The 15,101-nt window shown below is 51.3% G+C and overlaps 1 protein-coding gene across 2 annotated transcripts in view; it reads right to left on the reverse strand.

Annotated features, from left to right (window-relative positions):
- Positions 1–11,464, reverse strand: part of LOC140618386 (fer-1-like protein 4) — a 33,824-nt gene extending 22,360 nt beyond the window's left edge. The window contains exons 1-18 of one of the 2 annotated variants that reach the window (XM_072800753.1): positions 11,350–11,464; positions 10,791–10,846; positions 10,331–10,419; positions 10,136–10,235; positions 8,729–8,820; positions 7,851–8,012; positions 7,268–7,328; positions 7,017–7,148; positions 6,722–6,784; positions 6,552–6,636; positions 6,182–6,341; positions 5,884–6,067; positions 5,604–5,790; positions 4,645–5,003; positions 4,223–4,331; positions 3,866–4,040; positions 3,650–3,770; positions 3,138–3,238 (exon numbers count right to left, since the gene is read on the reverse strand). In XM_072800753.1, coding sequence (XP_072656854.1) covers positions 3,138–3,238; positions 3,650–3,770; positions 3,866–4,040; positions 4,223–4,331; positions 4,645–5,003; positions 5,604–5,790; positions 5,884–6,067; positions 6,182–6,341; positions 6,552–6,636; positions 6,722–6,784; positions 7,017–7,148; positions 7,268–7,328; positions 7,851–8,012; positions 8,729–8,820; positions 10,136–10,235; positions 10,331–10,419; positions 10,791–10,846; positions 11,350–11,428 — 2,315 coding nt within the window. In that variant the 5' untranslated portion in view covers positions 11,429–11,464. Of the gene's footprint in view, positions 1–3,137; positions 3,239–3,649; positions 3,771–3,865; positions 4,041–4,222; positions 4,332–4,644; positions 5,004–5,603; positions 5,791–5,883; positions 6,068–6,181; positions 6,342–6,551; positions 6,637–6,721; positions 6,785–7,016; positions 7,149–7,267; positions 7,329–7,850; positions 8,013–8,728; positions 8,821–10,135; positions 10,236–10,330; positions 10,420–10,790; positions 10,847–11,349 lie in introns of those variants that run through there. The other variant, XM_072800754.1, reaches the window with a different exon arrangement.
- Positions 11,465–15,101: the final 3,637 nt, after the last annotated feature.

The following is a 15,101-nucleotide window of genomic DNA, read 5'->3' on the forward strand; positions in this document are numbered from 1 at the left end:
CCGAGATCATGACCTGAGCCAAAGGTAGACACTTAACAAACTGAGCCACCCAGGTGCCCCAAATGATTTTTGAGACATAATATTTGGGCCCTTTATGACCTGCAATGATTTCTTAAGTCTTTATTATGGAAATTTTCAAAAATATGTAAAATAAATGACTCCAATGATTTTTCACCCAACACTGCTCCCAGGGCTTACGCTTTTAGCTTACTAATACTCTTTGCTCCAAGACTTCTATTGGTCAAAATATTATTTTTGCCCCAGCAGGCAAATTTATTTATTTAATTTATTAACATAAATTAAAACTGAATCAAACCTTGATAGGGGCATCTGGGTGGCTCAGTGGTTGAGTGTCTGCCTTTGGCTCAGGTCATGATCCCAGGGTCCTGGGATCGAGTCCCACATTGGGCTCCCTACAGGGAGCCTGATTCTCCCTCTGCCTATGTCTCTGCCTCTCTCTCTGTCTCTCATGGATAAATAAATAAAACCTTTATTTATTTATTTTTTTTAAATAAAACCTTAAAAAAAAATCTTCTTGATGAAGTTTAGATCCACAGGATTTGATTCGGGGAAATTGGATCTGATAGAAATAATAGCCACACAAAGAAAAACACACTGGCCAAAGCTAAAAAATAGTGAAATGTGACACAGATAAATCTTTCATTGAAATTTCCCTGCCAAGGGATCCCTGGGTGGCGCAGCGGTTTGGCGCCTGCCTTTGGCCCAGGGCGCGATCCTGGAGACCCAGGATCGAATCCCACATCAGGCTCCCGGTGCATGGAGCCTGCTTCTCCCTCTGCCTATGTCTCTGCCTCTCTCTCTCTCTCTCTCTCTCTCTCTGTGACTATCATAAATAAATAAAAATTAAAAAAAAATTTCCCTGCCAAAGAATAATTTCAATAATAAAATAATTTTAGTAAAGTGAAAATAGAAACAATTTAATTGCATTGTATAGAAAATCAAGTAAGGAATGAAATTGGATTAAAGGTGGTTACTCTAAAAAAAAAAAAAAAGGTGGTTACTCTTTCGGAGACGTAGAGAACATAGGCAGAGAAAAGAGCTTTACAGTGAAGCCCTAGGACATAATCATAAGAACATCTGCAATATGTACAAGTCAAGAAGAGAGAGGGAGCCAGCAAAAGAGGAGGAATGTCAAGGGAAGCTGAAGGAAAACCAGGGGCATGGAAGCCAAGAGCAGAGCCTTTGAAGAGGACAGTGGGATCAACTGTATCTACTGACATTGAGAGGTTGAAAGATGAGAGCAGAAAAGTGACCACTTACAAGCAGGCTCTTGTCTGAGTCCTCCTCTCACCCTACCTCTGCATGCTGGACATCTCCAGGTCCTCAGATTTCTCTTTTCTCTGCTTCCTAGATAATGTTATCCAGTTTCATCTACGTATTGACAGTTCAAAATTTTTCATTTCCAGTCTAGAAGTCTCCCCAGAACTCAACTCCTATAGCTAACTACCTTGCAGACATGTCCACTTGTAAGTCTAACAGAAACCTCAGTTAACATACCCCAAAATGAGTTTCTTATATTCCCTTAGCTCCCATCAGACCTTCTCCCTTTCTTGTTTTCCATTGCTCAGTAAATAACATCATCTACACAGTTGTGCAAGCCAAATCTTGAGAGTCATTCATGACTCTTCTTCAAACATTTTCCTCATCCCCTGTTCTTTCCATTCACAAGTCCTAAGGTGTCACCTCCAAAGTCCAAATTGCTCTTGAATCCATTCATGTCTATGTCCACTGTGACCACCCTAGATTCAATTAATCATAATTGGTCCCCTGGATTATTACAAGCCCTCTTTAGTAATCTCTTTGTTTCTTCTCTTATATCATCCTTCCACCACCGATCCCTTTTTAAGGATAAGTTAAAAAAAAAAAAAAAAAGGATAAGTTAGAGCATATTCCTTCTCTTTTCAAAACCTTCAGAGGCTCTTCATCTAAATCAGAGAAGAAGCCAAGGTCATTACAATGGCCAATGAGGCTTCCACATGCCTTTCCCCACCATCATCTTCCCCCCTCCCCCATACCCTGCAGACTCATCTACTTTGCTCATTCTGCTGCAGTTACACTGGTTCCCTTCCCCTCCTCAAACACACCAGGCATGTTTCACCACAGTGCCTTTGCACATGCTGTCCCTTTTGCCTGGAATGCCCTTACAGATGCAGCTTGCTCCTTGAGCTTCTTCATGTCAACTTCATAGTGGCCTCTCCTTGCCACCCTTTCTAAAATTACAACACCTCTCTCTAATATTTCCTAGATTATTTTCTCCCTAATATTATCCTTATAATTCTTATATTTCTTCCTTGATGTTTACATGTTTCTTATCTGTTTCCATCCAACTCCCACTCTATCTCTCACCAGAATATAAATTTCAGGACTTTTTTGTGGGCAAGAATGATTTTTTCACTGTTATTTCTGCACTTAAAGCAGTATCTGGCATGGTATGTGCCATAAATATTTATTGAATAAATGGATTGATAAATCTTTTGAGAATAGGATCAGGAAAACACTGAAGTACTTGGAGCAGGTTATAGAATTCAAGGCAGTGAAGGTTGAAGATGGGAGTCACTAGAACAAGTATATATGGTTACAATAATGACCTGGTAACTAGGGACCAGTTGATGCTGCAGGACAGAAAGTAGACAACTGCAGAGCTAATTCCTCCAGTTGGTGAGAGATGAAATCAAGATCACAGCCATGGCTATGGGACCAGAACCCTCCCTCCACTGTAGCAGGAGGGAAGTTGAGCAGATGGATACAGAACCTGGTAGGGTGATAGATTGGATGGAGGAAGGCAAGGTTTCTATTTTCTCCATGAAGTAGGAGGGAAAGTCAGTATCTGGAACAAATCTGGCAGAAAGGAGCAAGGGAGATTTGAGGGGAGGGTGGGTAAGGGAGTTTCAGTCTCTAGGAGAGCAAGAAAGGCAGCTTACTGGAGGGGAGTGGCCTAACCTCCAATAATTTCCATCAAGCTCCCTTGATACAATCATCTCCTCCTCATTCTTCTGTAAAAGTGCTGAGCAAACAAGCTTCAGTCACCCTTGGCTCCAAACAGCCACTGTGAGCCTCCCTCACCCTGGAGTTTCCCGTGATGACCTGTAGCAGTGAGGCAAAGGCTCCCAGCTCACCTGCTCCCTGCCACCAGCTCTTCCAGTGCCTGCTTGAGCCGTGTGCAGGCGCCAGGCCCGGGCCTGCGCTGCAGAGTCTCAACCTCCTGCAGCCCCTGGTCCTGTGCAACAGGGCCTGAGGGTCAGGTCACAAGGGTCCCAGACTCCCACCTCTTTTAGATGACACCCTCACCCAGAGCCTCATCCATTCAGGGCCACACCTCTGGGCCCAGGGCATCTTTAGTTTCACCCATTTCGTGGTTCCTTTTTCCTAGCTCTCTACTGGCTCCACACCTGTGGCGCTGGACCCCCAGTAGCTCTATTCATGTCTTTCATCTGACCCCTTCCTGGGTATAACACTTCTAAAGCCCTGTCTTCCCACAATTTCTGGCCTCAGTTCACCCAGAGCTGTGCTCTCTGGCTCCCAGGAGCTCTACTTATTAGCCTTGCTCCAGAGCTCTCTTCAAAGGCTACAGTCTTCCCAACACCCCTACGTCCTGGCCTCTCCCTGTGGGCACCCGCCTCGCTCTCACCAGCCTCTCAGCCACTTTTCGCACACAGTTAGTGCTCTGCAGGCGCCAGGTGTGATCCTCCCAGCGGCTCCACACATGCACACATGGCTTGCGGTGACGCAGGGGCAAGCAGAAATATGGCCTGTGCCGGTCAGAGAAAAACAGAGGTTGCGAGGGGCAGTCTTGGGGTGCTGGGGATCTCCCAATGCCCTCCTTCCAGCCACCAGGAGCACTCACCCATTGCCATCCATGGGCTCAGGCCGCTGAGCAGGGGTCCCTAGCTCCTCCTCATCCCCTGGTCCATCTCCTGTGTCTGTCTCCAGCAGAGGCTGTTCTTCCCCTGCCACGCCCTCCGCACCCTCCCTGGCCCTGGCCCCTCTGCCCAATTGCTCCTCCCGGCGGCCAGCACAACCTACAAGAGCAGCAAGGGTCAGGGGCCACCAGGCTGAGGGTCTGACCCTTCCTTCAAGCCTCAATAAAATTCAGAACCCACCCCTTACTGAGGGTCAACTGTCCCTTTCAGGGGCCTGAGTCTGGAATAAGAGTCACCACCCTCAAACCCATGACCCTCAGGGATTCAGCTGGGCCACATACCAATGGAGATCTCGAAGCTGATAGGCTGGGAGGCCAAGGCAGGGTCAATCATGGTGGCCTCAAAAAGCACACCGAAAAGCAGGAAATCTTGCAAGGGTGCCAGGGCATTCTGAGGAAGGAGGGTCAGGCTGCAGTCAGCCCCCACCGACCCAGATTGCAACCCTACTTTGCTTGGCCACAAGGCCCACTGAAAGAGGCGGCAACCAAGGCCTATATATGTCACTACAAGTATCCCAATTCTGATTGGTCAGCCCCCTCCCTACACATATGTATATTCACAAAAGCACATGTATACACACACACTGCATTCTTTATCCACACCCCAAAATTCAGACTCCACCTCCTGTGTTAAATGCCTATGAGCCAGTTAACACCCCAGAGCTGAGAGTGACCCTATTGCTTTGCTAAACCCCAGCCCCCACCTCTGGCAGAGGCAGCAACTCCTCCACCTCCACCTCCATGGCACTAGGAATCTCAGGACCATCACCACTGGAGCTGGCATCCAGGTGCTGTGGGATCCCCATTGGGGTCTGGTCCCGCCTGGCTTTCTTCTTCTTTCTCATGAGCCGGGACAATCTCGGCCCCTGTGGGGCCTGAGGAGGCTCCGGTTCTGCTCTCCCGTCCGACACTTCCATAGACACAGCCACCAGGAGGCGGCCACGGAACCAATTGCCTTGGCCAAAGCCTTCATTGAGACTTTGAAGACCATCCCGAAGCCCCCCACTGGGGGGAGATCCATAGAGAGGCAACCATGCCGGGCCGAAGGTGGGGTTAAACCCCGCTGTGGGGGTCAAGAACAGCGTTTTAGAGGGGAGCGTGGGGGCAGATGGGTACCAGGTCAGTCTAGGCAGCACACCCTTATCTCCTGCAAATCCAAGGGGGCGGGGAATCGGCTTGGGCCTTGGCAGCTCTGAGAGGGACAGCTGCGGACCACGGTCACGGACCAAGACGCGAGAGCCACTTCTAAACCGGTCCTGCTCCCCAAGGCGCTGGGGACCCACGGCGCTTAGGCTCTATAGAGGGCCGGAGCCAGAGCCCTGGGGGTGGAGTCACGCCTGGGGCGGAGCTACAGTGATCCCTGGAGGGTCGGGGTGAACCGTCGATGTGACTGGGCTTGTTTCGGGTCGTGATTGCGCAGGGAGGGCACAGCTGGCGTGGTTACTGACTTGCGGCTGTCCTGGGGATTTCGTGGACAGAGGCAACCCGAGAGCGGGGTGCGTAGTCTAGGCTCCGAAGGGAGGGGCCGGCTGGAGCGCAGGGTAGGGCGGCCTGAACGGTCTGAACCGAGCGGGGAGGGCAGGACGGAGTCGCGGTCGCCGAGGGCGGGGCCCAGGGCGGGCGGGGAGCGCGGAGGTATCAAGCCCTGGCCAGGTGGGCTCACCCGCGCGGCCCGGGTGTGAGATCTGCCTCAGGTCCAGCACGTGCGTGGCGACGGCCACATCGACGAGCGGTGCGTCGTCCCTCAGCTGCAGACGGAGGCCGCGCGTCAGCGGCGGGAAGAGCTCCACGAAACTCAGCTGCTCGTTCCACTCGGGCGCCGCGGTCTGGCCGCGCACGGACGTCTCGCCCTGAGAGCCGCAGCCGAGGCCGGCGGAGAGGGGTCGGGGTCAGCGCGGGCCCAGGGCCTGAGCCTCGGCAAAGCGGGGACGGGAGGGACTTACCTGCTGCCCCAGGAAAGACACGCGCACGTAGGGGTCCATGAGGACGCGCTGGTTCTGCAGGGCGCGGGCCAGACTCCCCAGCAGCCCGGGGCGCAGCGCCTGCAGCCCCTCCGCGCGGAACACGCGCACGCGCAGCCGCGCCCACGGTCTGTGAGCCGGCACCCCGCGCGGCAGGAGCAGGTTCCTAGGGGAGCCGCGCACTGAGGCCGGGGACGCGGCTGTCTCGGCCGCTCCCCCTGTCGCGTCCGGGAGGCTTCCCCGGGTCCTGCTCTCTGCGCCCCGCCCGACCCCAGCTCACCTCTCCATGTCCAAACTGTGCCCCGGGCCCGGGGCTGGCAGCGGAGGGGGCAGGTCCCCGCGTGCCCGCACAGACAAAGTGACCTTGACGAAGCCTTTGGTCCCGGCGCGGGTGTCCCGGGGATCGTGCAGCGGAGCCCATTTCTGGTAGAAGTGGCCATCTGGGGAGGGAGGGGCGAGCCACAGGTCAGGGGAGACCCGCGAGCCGTCCGGGGCGGTGGGGGGACTGCGCTGACCAGGCCTCAGGCCCAACTCGGTAGGGAGGCTTCGGAAGAGGCTGGTCTCCAGAGTTAGTATCTAGGGATCAGGGCCTAGAGGGTCAGTTTCCCCTGTCAGTGCAGAGGAGTCTAAAGGAGAGGAGGGTTCTGTACCTGGCTGGTCGAAGATAATGCCCAAGTCCATCCTGAAGGTGCCTATCCGGGAGGCCATAAAGGGGAGGGTCTGCGAATGGAAAGCCTGGGGGAAGGTGGGGTTAGTTCTGGAGCTTCGGCATCCTCCTTTCTCCGGCAGACACCTCTCATCCCTACCCGCCTCGCCTCACCGTAATCTCCAGGAGCAAGTCTTGGAGGTGAAGCCGGGTCTCGTGAAATTCGAACAAGAAGTACTAGGTTGAGGTAGGATAACCAGAGGTGAAATAAAGTATATGTGAAGAGTTCACGCCAGCTGGCCCCTGCCTCTTGCAAAGGGAACGCCCTCCTTCCCCTCCTGAAGCTTCTTTACACCCTTGCCCTCCCCAGCCCCTCCAGGCCTCAGCCACTGGCTCACTTGCACGTTGGCCACGCCCCCTCTGCAGACGAGGTAAATCCCGGGTCCCACTCTTCCCTGGTCGCACACACCTCGTTGTAGAAAGGGCAATTAGTCCCACGCTGTGTGGCAGTCACTCGACGCTGTTCCCCAATGCGCACTGCCACGTACGGGTTAATATTGACTCCTACCAGCTTCTGGGCCTCCAGCACTGTTACCCCCACCTAAGGGCACAGAAGCAAGAAAAAAGGAAGCCTTCTCTGCCAAAGTTGGGGGGGAAACCCACGTGTGTGGAGAGTAGGTGGTATTCATCAAGGGTTAGGGCCTAGAGGGAGAGCGGTACCTGGAAGTCCTGAGCTCTGGACATCTGGAATGTATCCCCTTGAGTCAGGCCCCCAGCACGGCTGCTGGGAAAGACATGGTCAGCTCCTACTTCACTTCCTCTCCCCGACCACCTACACACTCTTTCTGGGTGCTAGGGATTAGATCTCCTCTCTCTGTGAACTTCTGGATTCTGAGTCCTTTCAGTCTGTCTTGCATCCATCTCAACTATACCACCCGAATCTGACTCATTCTTGGAGTCGTGAAACCATTCATTTATTCAACAGAGATCTGTTGAACTCCTACTATGTGCCAGACCTATTTTAGGTCCTGGGACACCGCAGGGAATGAAAGGGACAAAATTCCTTACCCTCATCAAGCTTTCACCCCCTAAGGGGGCTCCAGAAGCTCTAGGTGGACCAGTGTGACTGTGGCAGTGTGTATGTCTAGGAGTAAGTGACCCTTCACCCCAGGATAGCCACTCCTCACCCATACTTTAGGATTGTGTGCTTTTGAGTGTGGATGAGCATGGGCCTACATGTATAAGAGTGTGAGGCTGACACTCTGGTGGGTGTGGGAGCAGGAGTGCAGTGGGTACAAATTACCTCTTGAGGTGGCTGAATACGACACCGGAGAGCTCCACATCAGGCTCGTCCTCCAGCTCCAGCTCCAGCTCCAGCTCGTCTTCGTCATCCTGCTGAGCTAGGCCTCGAGCTAGCCTGTGGCCCAATGCTACTGCCCGCCGCTCCAGCCGGGCCTCCCCGGGCCTGATAGGAAAGGCTTTCTTTTCTTTTTTTCTTTTCTTTTTTTTAATTTTTTTTAATTTATTTATGATAGTCACACACAGAGAGAGAGAGAGGCAGAGACACAGGCAGAGGGAGAAGCAGGCTCCATGCACCGGGAGCCTGACGTGGGATTCGATCCCGGGTCTCCAGGATCACGCCCTGGGCCAAAGGCAGGCGCTAAACCACTGCGCCACCCAGGGATCCCAGGAAAGGCTTTCAAGGGACCTATCACCCATCCTGGACACCCTTGACTTTCCTGGTCCTAGGACAGACCTCTGACCTTCAGGCTGATCCCACTATTGCCAAGACTAATCCAAAATTCCAGAACTGACTCCTGATTCTAAGACTGACTTCTCACCCTAGAATTGATTGAATACTGACCCCGGGCCCTGGAACAGACCCTATTTCACTGACTCTTAATCTAAGACTGACTTGGTAACCCCAGATCATCCCCACATACTTACTCCAGCTCCTGGAAGCCCACATTGGGAATGATCAGTTCTGAGCAGGAAGGAGGATAAATGAAAGGAATGAGGGGCCATGCATGACTACAGAGCTGCCCATACTGGGCAGCATGGGTCCAAGGGTCCCCATATCCAGCAGATATCCAGAGAAGAATTAGGTTCCACTTCTCTCTTCTGCTGAGGTTGGGACAATCAGGCTTTGCTTAGATTGCAGGAGGTGGGAGTGGGGGTTACCTGTCCTGGATGGATGTTCCAAAATCCTCCTCTGCCCAGGCTCCAGTTGCACCCTCTGGGGGCTGATACTTCAGGTCAAGCTCCACCTGGATCTGAAACCAGACACACAGTGTGCCCTCAAACTGCCTGGGGCTAAGAGAAATCCAAAGACAAAGCCTTTTACTCCATCTATACACAGAGACCCTCCTGGCCTGCATCTGTGAGGACTTGGTGATACCTCTCTGGTCATTAATAATATTGACTAATTACAACCCATTAAGAACTTAGCATGTGCAAGTTACCACCTGAAGGGGCCAAACACGACTCCAGGATTTTCTCATTGCTCTTGGAAATTCATTACTGTGGCCTTCACAGCTATGCATGGTCTGGCCCCTGCTGACCTTTCTAGTCCTGTTTTATATGGGGTCTACTCCTGCTCTGTATCTCAGTTATGCTCTCTCAGAGTGCTGGGATTTTGCATATGCCAGTTCTTCTGCCTGGAACATTCTCCCTTCCCACTTAGTTAACTCCCATCATTCTTCCATTCCAAGTTCAACCACTACTTCCTCAAGGACCACCAAATAGGTTGCATCCTTTTGTTATACACTTTTCCAGCCCCCTCCCCCTTTTTAAAGATTTTATTTATGCATGAGAGACACACAGAGAGAGACAGAGACACAGGCAGAGGGAGAGGTTCCATGCAGGGAGCCCAACATGGGACTTGATCCTGGGACTCCAGGACCACGCCCTGGACCGAAGGCAGGCACCAAACCGCTGAGCCATCCAGGGATCCCCTCCAGCCCCCTTTTGTAACACCCATCAGTGACAATTTTGCATTTATTCATGAGAAAATTTGTTTAATGTTTGCCTCTTTCTTTAGATATGGAACTCTAAGTGGGCAAATCCTTATCTGGTTGTGCTCACCACTCGTCACCTGGCACAGTTTATAATTAGAGCTAACAAACAACAGACTGAAAAGTTCAATATTTCCTATGACTCCACATAATGTAAATGAGGAAGTAGCTTAGTGAAGCTAAATCACTTGTCCAAGTTCTCAGCTGGGAAATGGTAGATCTGAGATTTGAACCCAGGTCCATTCCCACCAGGTTATATGACCCTTCATGAAATACCAGGAAAATCCAGCCAGGTTCATCTTTGCCTCTCATGAGAACTGAGTCTCCTACCGGACCAGGGAGCAGAACAGAACTCTTTATCTTCCCCCACTGCCACACCCCTGGTCCTCAGGGCTGAGCCTGGCTCTTGGCCCATGTAAAACTTCAGCAGGGGCTACAATGAAAGGAGCCCTAGGTGGGGGGCCTTGTTATCACTCCTGTCTGGATCTGGGTTTTTCCTTCTGAAAAATGGAACTCTCTATCTAGAGGGACTTTCAGGCTTGGGAGTGGCAGGCTGAGAACTGGTGAGACTCACTGGGGACAGTCGCAGATTTTCATCCACTAGGGCCTCCCGTAGCACCAAATGCCCAGTACTCTGTAGCTGCTGCAGGGAGATCACCAGGGTCCCCAGAGACCTGCAGGCGTGGCAGGGAGCAGAAGAATGACCCAGGGGAATGGCTCCCTGCCACACCCAGTCCCATCTGCATCCTTGGCTCCCCAGGCTACTTACCTGGAGCTGAAAACACGGCTGCAGTTAACCACCTGCACAGACAGACACTCCCCAACTAGTGGAGCCCCATAGTGTGGCCAACGGAACAGCTGGGGGTAGGAAGAATCTTGTGATACACAATGCTGGGTTGACCCTGACCCCCCAGTCCAGAGTCCATCCTAGCCCTGAGACAGGATCCAATCCTCCAAACGTGGAGCTAACTCTATGAATATTGTCCCAAACCTGGAACCAGCTTCTCCTCCAACATAGAGTTGACTCTGATCTGAGGGTAACTACCAGTCAAGAACTAATCCCCCCCAGTCTTGATTCTGACTGGGTCCAGCTTCTCAAGCCTGAGATTGACCTTCCTTCCTGAGAATACAGTTTCCCAACCCAGAAATATGTCCCCCAACTCATCTAAAGAGGGACTTAGATGCGGCACAGATCAGCTTCTCCCCATCCAGGACCCAACCCCACTCACCTCATCAATATCTGCTTCTCGACCACAGTGAATTCTCCTTGTTTTCTGGGTGAAGCCTGCTCAGAATGGAAACTAGTCAAGGGGTGTCTGGGTGGCTCAGTGGGTTAAGCATCTGCCTTCAGCTCAGGTCATAATCCCAAGGTCCTGGGATCGAGCCCCACATTGTGCTCCCTTCTCAGAGGGAAGCATGCTTCTCCCTCTCCCTCTGCCATCCTTCCCCCACTTGTGCTTTCTGACTCTCTTTGTCAAATAAATAAATAAATAAAATCTTTAGGAAAAAAAAAAAAGGAATTGAAACTACTCATTTATCAGGCCCTCCCCACAAAACACACACACACACACACACACACACGCATACATGGCCCAGGGTCCAGTCCCCCTGGGTTCACTGTTAAAGAGAGGTAGAAGATGAATAGGGAAAGAGGCAGAGAATTCATCTGGGGGAGGAAGGAGACGGGCTGGAGAGATGCCTAGGCTCTGGACTGGGGGCCTAGAGAATGGAGAAATGAGAGCAACCCCCCAACTCCAAAAATGTTTAGAGCACCCTTTCAAGCCTCACCACGAAAGTTGAGCATCACTTGTCGGTCATGGGTGCCTGGCAGCCCTGTCAGTCGCCTCACACACACGGTCAGAGCCATTGTCCCAGGGCCACTGGCTCTCCCTCTGCCCGGCTGCCCGCCTGCCCACCTGCCCGCTCACGGGAATCACCTCTGACTCAACTGGACTCACCCAACAGGTTGAGCAATTCCTGCCCTTTAGTCAAACACAGACCAGCCTGGGGGTCATGGGTGGAGAGGGAGCCAAAGGACTGAGAAAGAGGGGTAAGGTCCCTGTGGTCAGCTCAATCCTCCCTGCCTGCACCAGCTTTAGCCTCCATCTTGCATGCATCCTTGTGAAGTGGGAGCTGGGTTAAGGTGGAGTGGAGTCAAGGGGAGAGTCAGAACCCTAGTCTGTCCCCAATAGCCAGTGAGGCCTTGAGGTACAAGTCTCATGGTGCTCCTTATTCATCTCTCTGTCCTCGATGCCCAGCTGAGGGTCTGGCACATGGTAGACCCTCCAAAATATGACTAAATAAATTGATGGATTAATAAATGAATACCCTAGTCCCTGGCATTAATGCTGTAGATACTCAACACCTTTGAATTAATGAGTGGTTGAATGTATGTCCCTAACTGGAATGTAGCAAGTGTTCAGAACACTTTTTTTAAAAGATTTTATTTATTTATTCATGAGAGAGAGAGAGAGAGAGAGAAGCAGAGGGAGTAGCAGGCTCCATGCAGGAAACCCGATGTGGGACTCAATCCCCCGTCTCCAGGATTAGGCCCTGGGCTGAAGGTGGCGCTAAACCGCTGAGCCACCCGGCTGCCCTTCAGAACACTTCTTACTTAACCAGGAGCCAGAGGGCCTTAACCTGGGGACATGGGGTCCTACTAGTGGGACCATAGATAAGATCCAGGTAGTCTGAAAATTCTTGAAATCATCTATAAAATATTGAGCAATTGTGCATTTTTTCTGGACATAGAGCTCCTCGCTTAGGTTAGTAACCCTTAAACAGATGTGCAGTACTTTTACTGAATGAAGGAATGTACACCATAGTTTAAACCCCTGTGTGATTGTAACTATGTGTTGAGTGCATATCCTGGCCATCCATTTAATCACTCTGTTTTTTTTGTTTTTTTTAATCACTCTGTTTAATGACACTTCTTATATGTAAGACTTGTGCTATGCCACCATGTAGGGGATGAGATGCAGCCACAGAGGTAAATCAGACATGTTCTCTGTCTTCCAGTAGCTTCATGGACTCCAACACCAAAGTGTAGAAAGACTGCAATTCCCATCAGAGCAGGAAAGGGTCAGGACTCAGGAACTCAAGAGGAGGGAGGCCAGAGGTACTTCCCCTGAGGAGGGAGTGTTTAAGATGGGATTTGAGGGGATGCCTGCCTGGCTCCATCAGTAGAGCATGTGACTCTTGATCTCAGGGTCATGAGTTCAAGGCCCACATTGGGTATGGAGTTTACTTAAAAAATAAATTAATTAAATAAAATGGGTTTTGAGGACAGGAGTTAAACAGAGAAGACATCAAGGCAGTGAGAAGGAATGCAGGGTGTGTTCCAGAACCTATGATGTGTCATTTTGGGCTGTGTACAAGGAATGTATCAGGCAGCAGCAGAGATAAGATTAGACCTTCAGAGGATCTGGGTCTTGCTGTGTGGCCTCGAGCCAGACATAGTCTCTCCTTGTGCTTCAGCTTCTCTGATTCAACAGAGGGGTTGGAAAGCCCTGTTCTACCTGTTTCCTGTTAGCTGTTCAAACAAGCTTTGAGGTCTACAAAACATCAGATTATCAGGCATGGGTTGTTCTTTTTTTTTTTAAGATTTTATTTATTTATTAATGAGAGACAGAGACTTAGAGGTAGAGACGAGACATAGGCAGAGGGAGAAGCAGGTTCCATGCAGGGAGCCCAATGTGGGACTCGATCCTCAGACCAGGATCACACCCTGAGCTGAAGGCAGATGCTCAACCGCTGAGCCACCCAGGCGACTCGGGTTGTTGTATTTTTTTAAAAATATTTTATGTATTTATTCCTGAGAGGCAGAGAGAGAGAGAGAGAGAGAGAGAGAGAGAGAGAGAGAGGCAGAGACACAGGCAGAGGGAGAAGCAGGCTCCATGCAGGGAGCCCGATGTGGGACTTGGTCCCAGGTCTCCAGGATCACGCCCTGGGCTGAAGGCAGAGCTAAACTGCTGGGCCACCAGGCCTGCCCATGGGTTGTTCTATTTTTTTTTTTTTATTTATGATAGTCACAGAGAGAGAGAGGCAGAGACACAGGCAGAGGGAGAAGCAGGCTCCATGCACCGGGAGCCCGACGTGGGACTCGATCCCGGGTCTCCAGGATCGTGCCCCGGGCCAAAGGCAGGCGCCAAACCGCTGCGCCACCCAGGGATCCCGGGTTGTTCTATTTTTAAGTAAGGTCGAGGTTAGACCTCAAGGCCCCAGATGTTGGGGGAGGGCTTCATCTTCCAGTTGACAGATAGGGGCAATGAGATCCAAAGAAGGGCAGGGAATGCCTGGATCTCTCAGTCTGTTGAGTCTCTGCCTTCAGCTCAGGTCATGATCCTGGGGGCCTGGGATTGGGCCCTACATCAGTCTCCCTGCTCAGTGGGGAGTCTGCTTCTCCCTCTACTCCTCCCCATCCCACTCATACTGTCTATCTCATATAAATAAATAAAATCTCAAAAAAAAAAAAAAAAAGGCAGAGTGGGGGACCAGAATTCTTAGCTTGCAGTGTCTTAGTCTTTCCTTCCCTTCACCTCTGAATTCTGTGGCATCTAGTCAAGCAAGAGTATTGATGCCACCCCTCCAGAAACTAATGTGGGCACTTCCCCTTTCTGGGCAGGAACACAGCCTGGCAAGTTCTCACTTCCCCTTAACCCCTCTGAAAACTGTCAGTTCTACCTAATATTCTTTTTTGTTTTTTAAGATTTATTTATGTATTCATGAGAAACATAGGCAGAGGGAGAAGCAGGCTCCCTGCAGGAAGCTAGATGCAGGACTTGATCCCAGGACCCTGGGATCACACCCTAAGCCAAAGGCAGACGCTCAACCACTGAGCCACCCAAAAGCCCACTGCACTGCCTTTCAAAGTGTGGTCCTTAATCAGGATCACACACCTGGTTGTTAAAAATGCACATTCCTGCACCCACTCAGGAAATGCTGAAGTAGAATCTCAAAATGTGCCTGGGAACCTGAATTTCTGTTCTGTTACACAGCAGGAGTCTGGGAGACCAGAGGTTCCCAGACTTGGCTGTGACCCTCTGCAATTCCTCATTCCATTTTCAGTACCTCAGATGGTTGGTGGGAGTGTGGGTATGGTTGTTGATGGGTACTGAATTCTCACCCCACAGACCCTTGGTGAATATGGGTCTTGGGGAGGGAACCACAGATCCCAAGGTCTGAATTCTCTGGCCTGAGGACTAGGACAAGAGGAGGGTCCTGAAGGGTTTGCGAGGAAAAGAAACTATTTAGAACTGCCCCAGGTGACCGACCCCCTGCCCCTTCTTAACATTCATTCATTAGGCCTATCTAGGTCCTGGAGGATACCCTAGTGAGCAAGACAAAAATCTCTGCCTTCATAAAGTTCTGGCGGGTGTGACAGGTAATGAAGAAATATGTAAGTCAAATATACAGCACGTTGGTGATATGAGCTGAGGAGAAAAGCTAAGCAGGAAGGGGGATAGATATTCTTTTACGACGAGCGCGTAGACGGGGCCTTCTGGGAAGCGGTGCGATGTCATCGCTTGCTTTAACATGGG

The sequence above is a fragment of the Canis lupus genome, chromosome 26 (genome assembly GCF_048164855.1).
Source record: "Canis lupus baileyi chromosome 26, mCanLup2.hap1, whole genome shotgun sequence".
Lineage (NCBI taxonomy): Eukaryota > Metazoa > Chordata > Mammalia > Carnivora > Canidae > Canis > Canis lupus.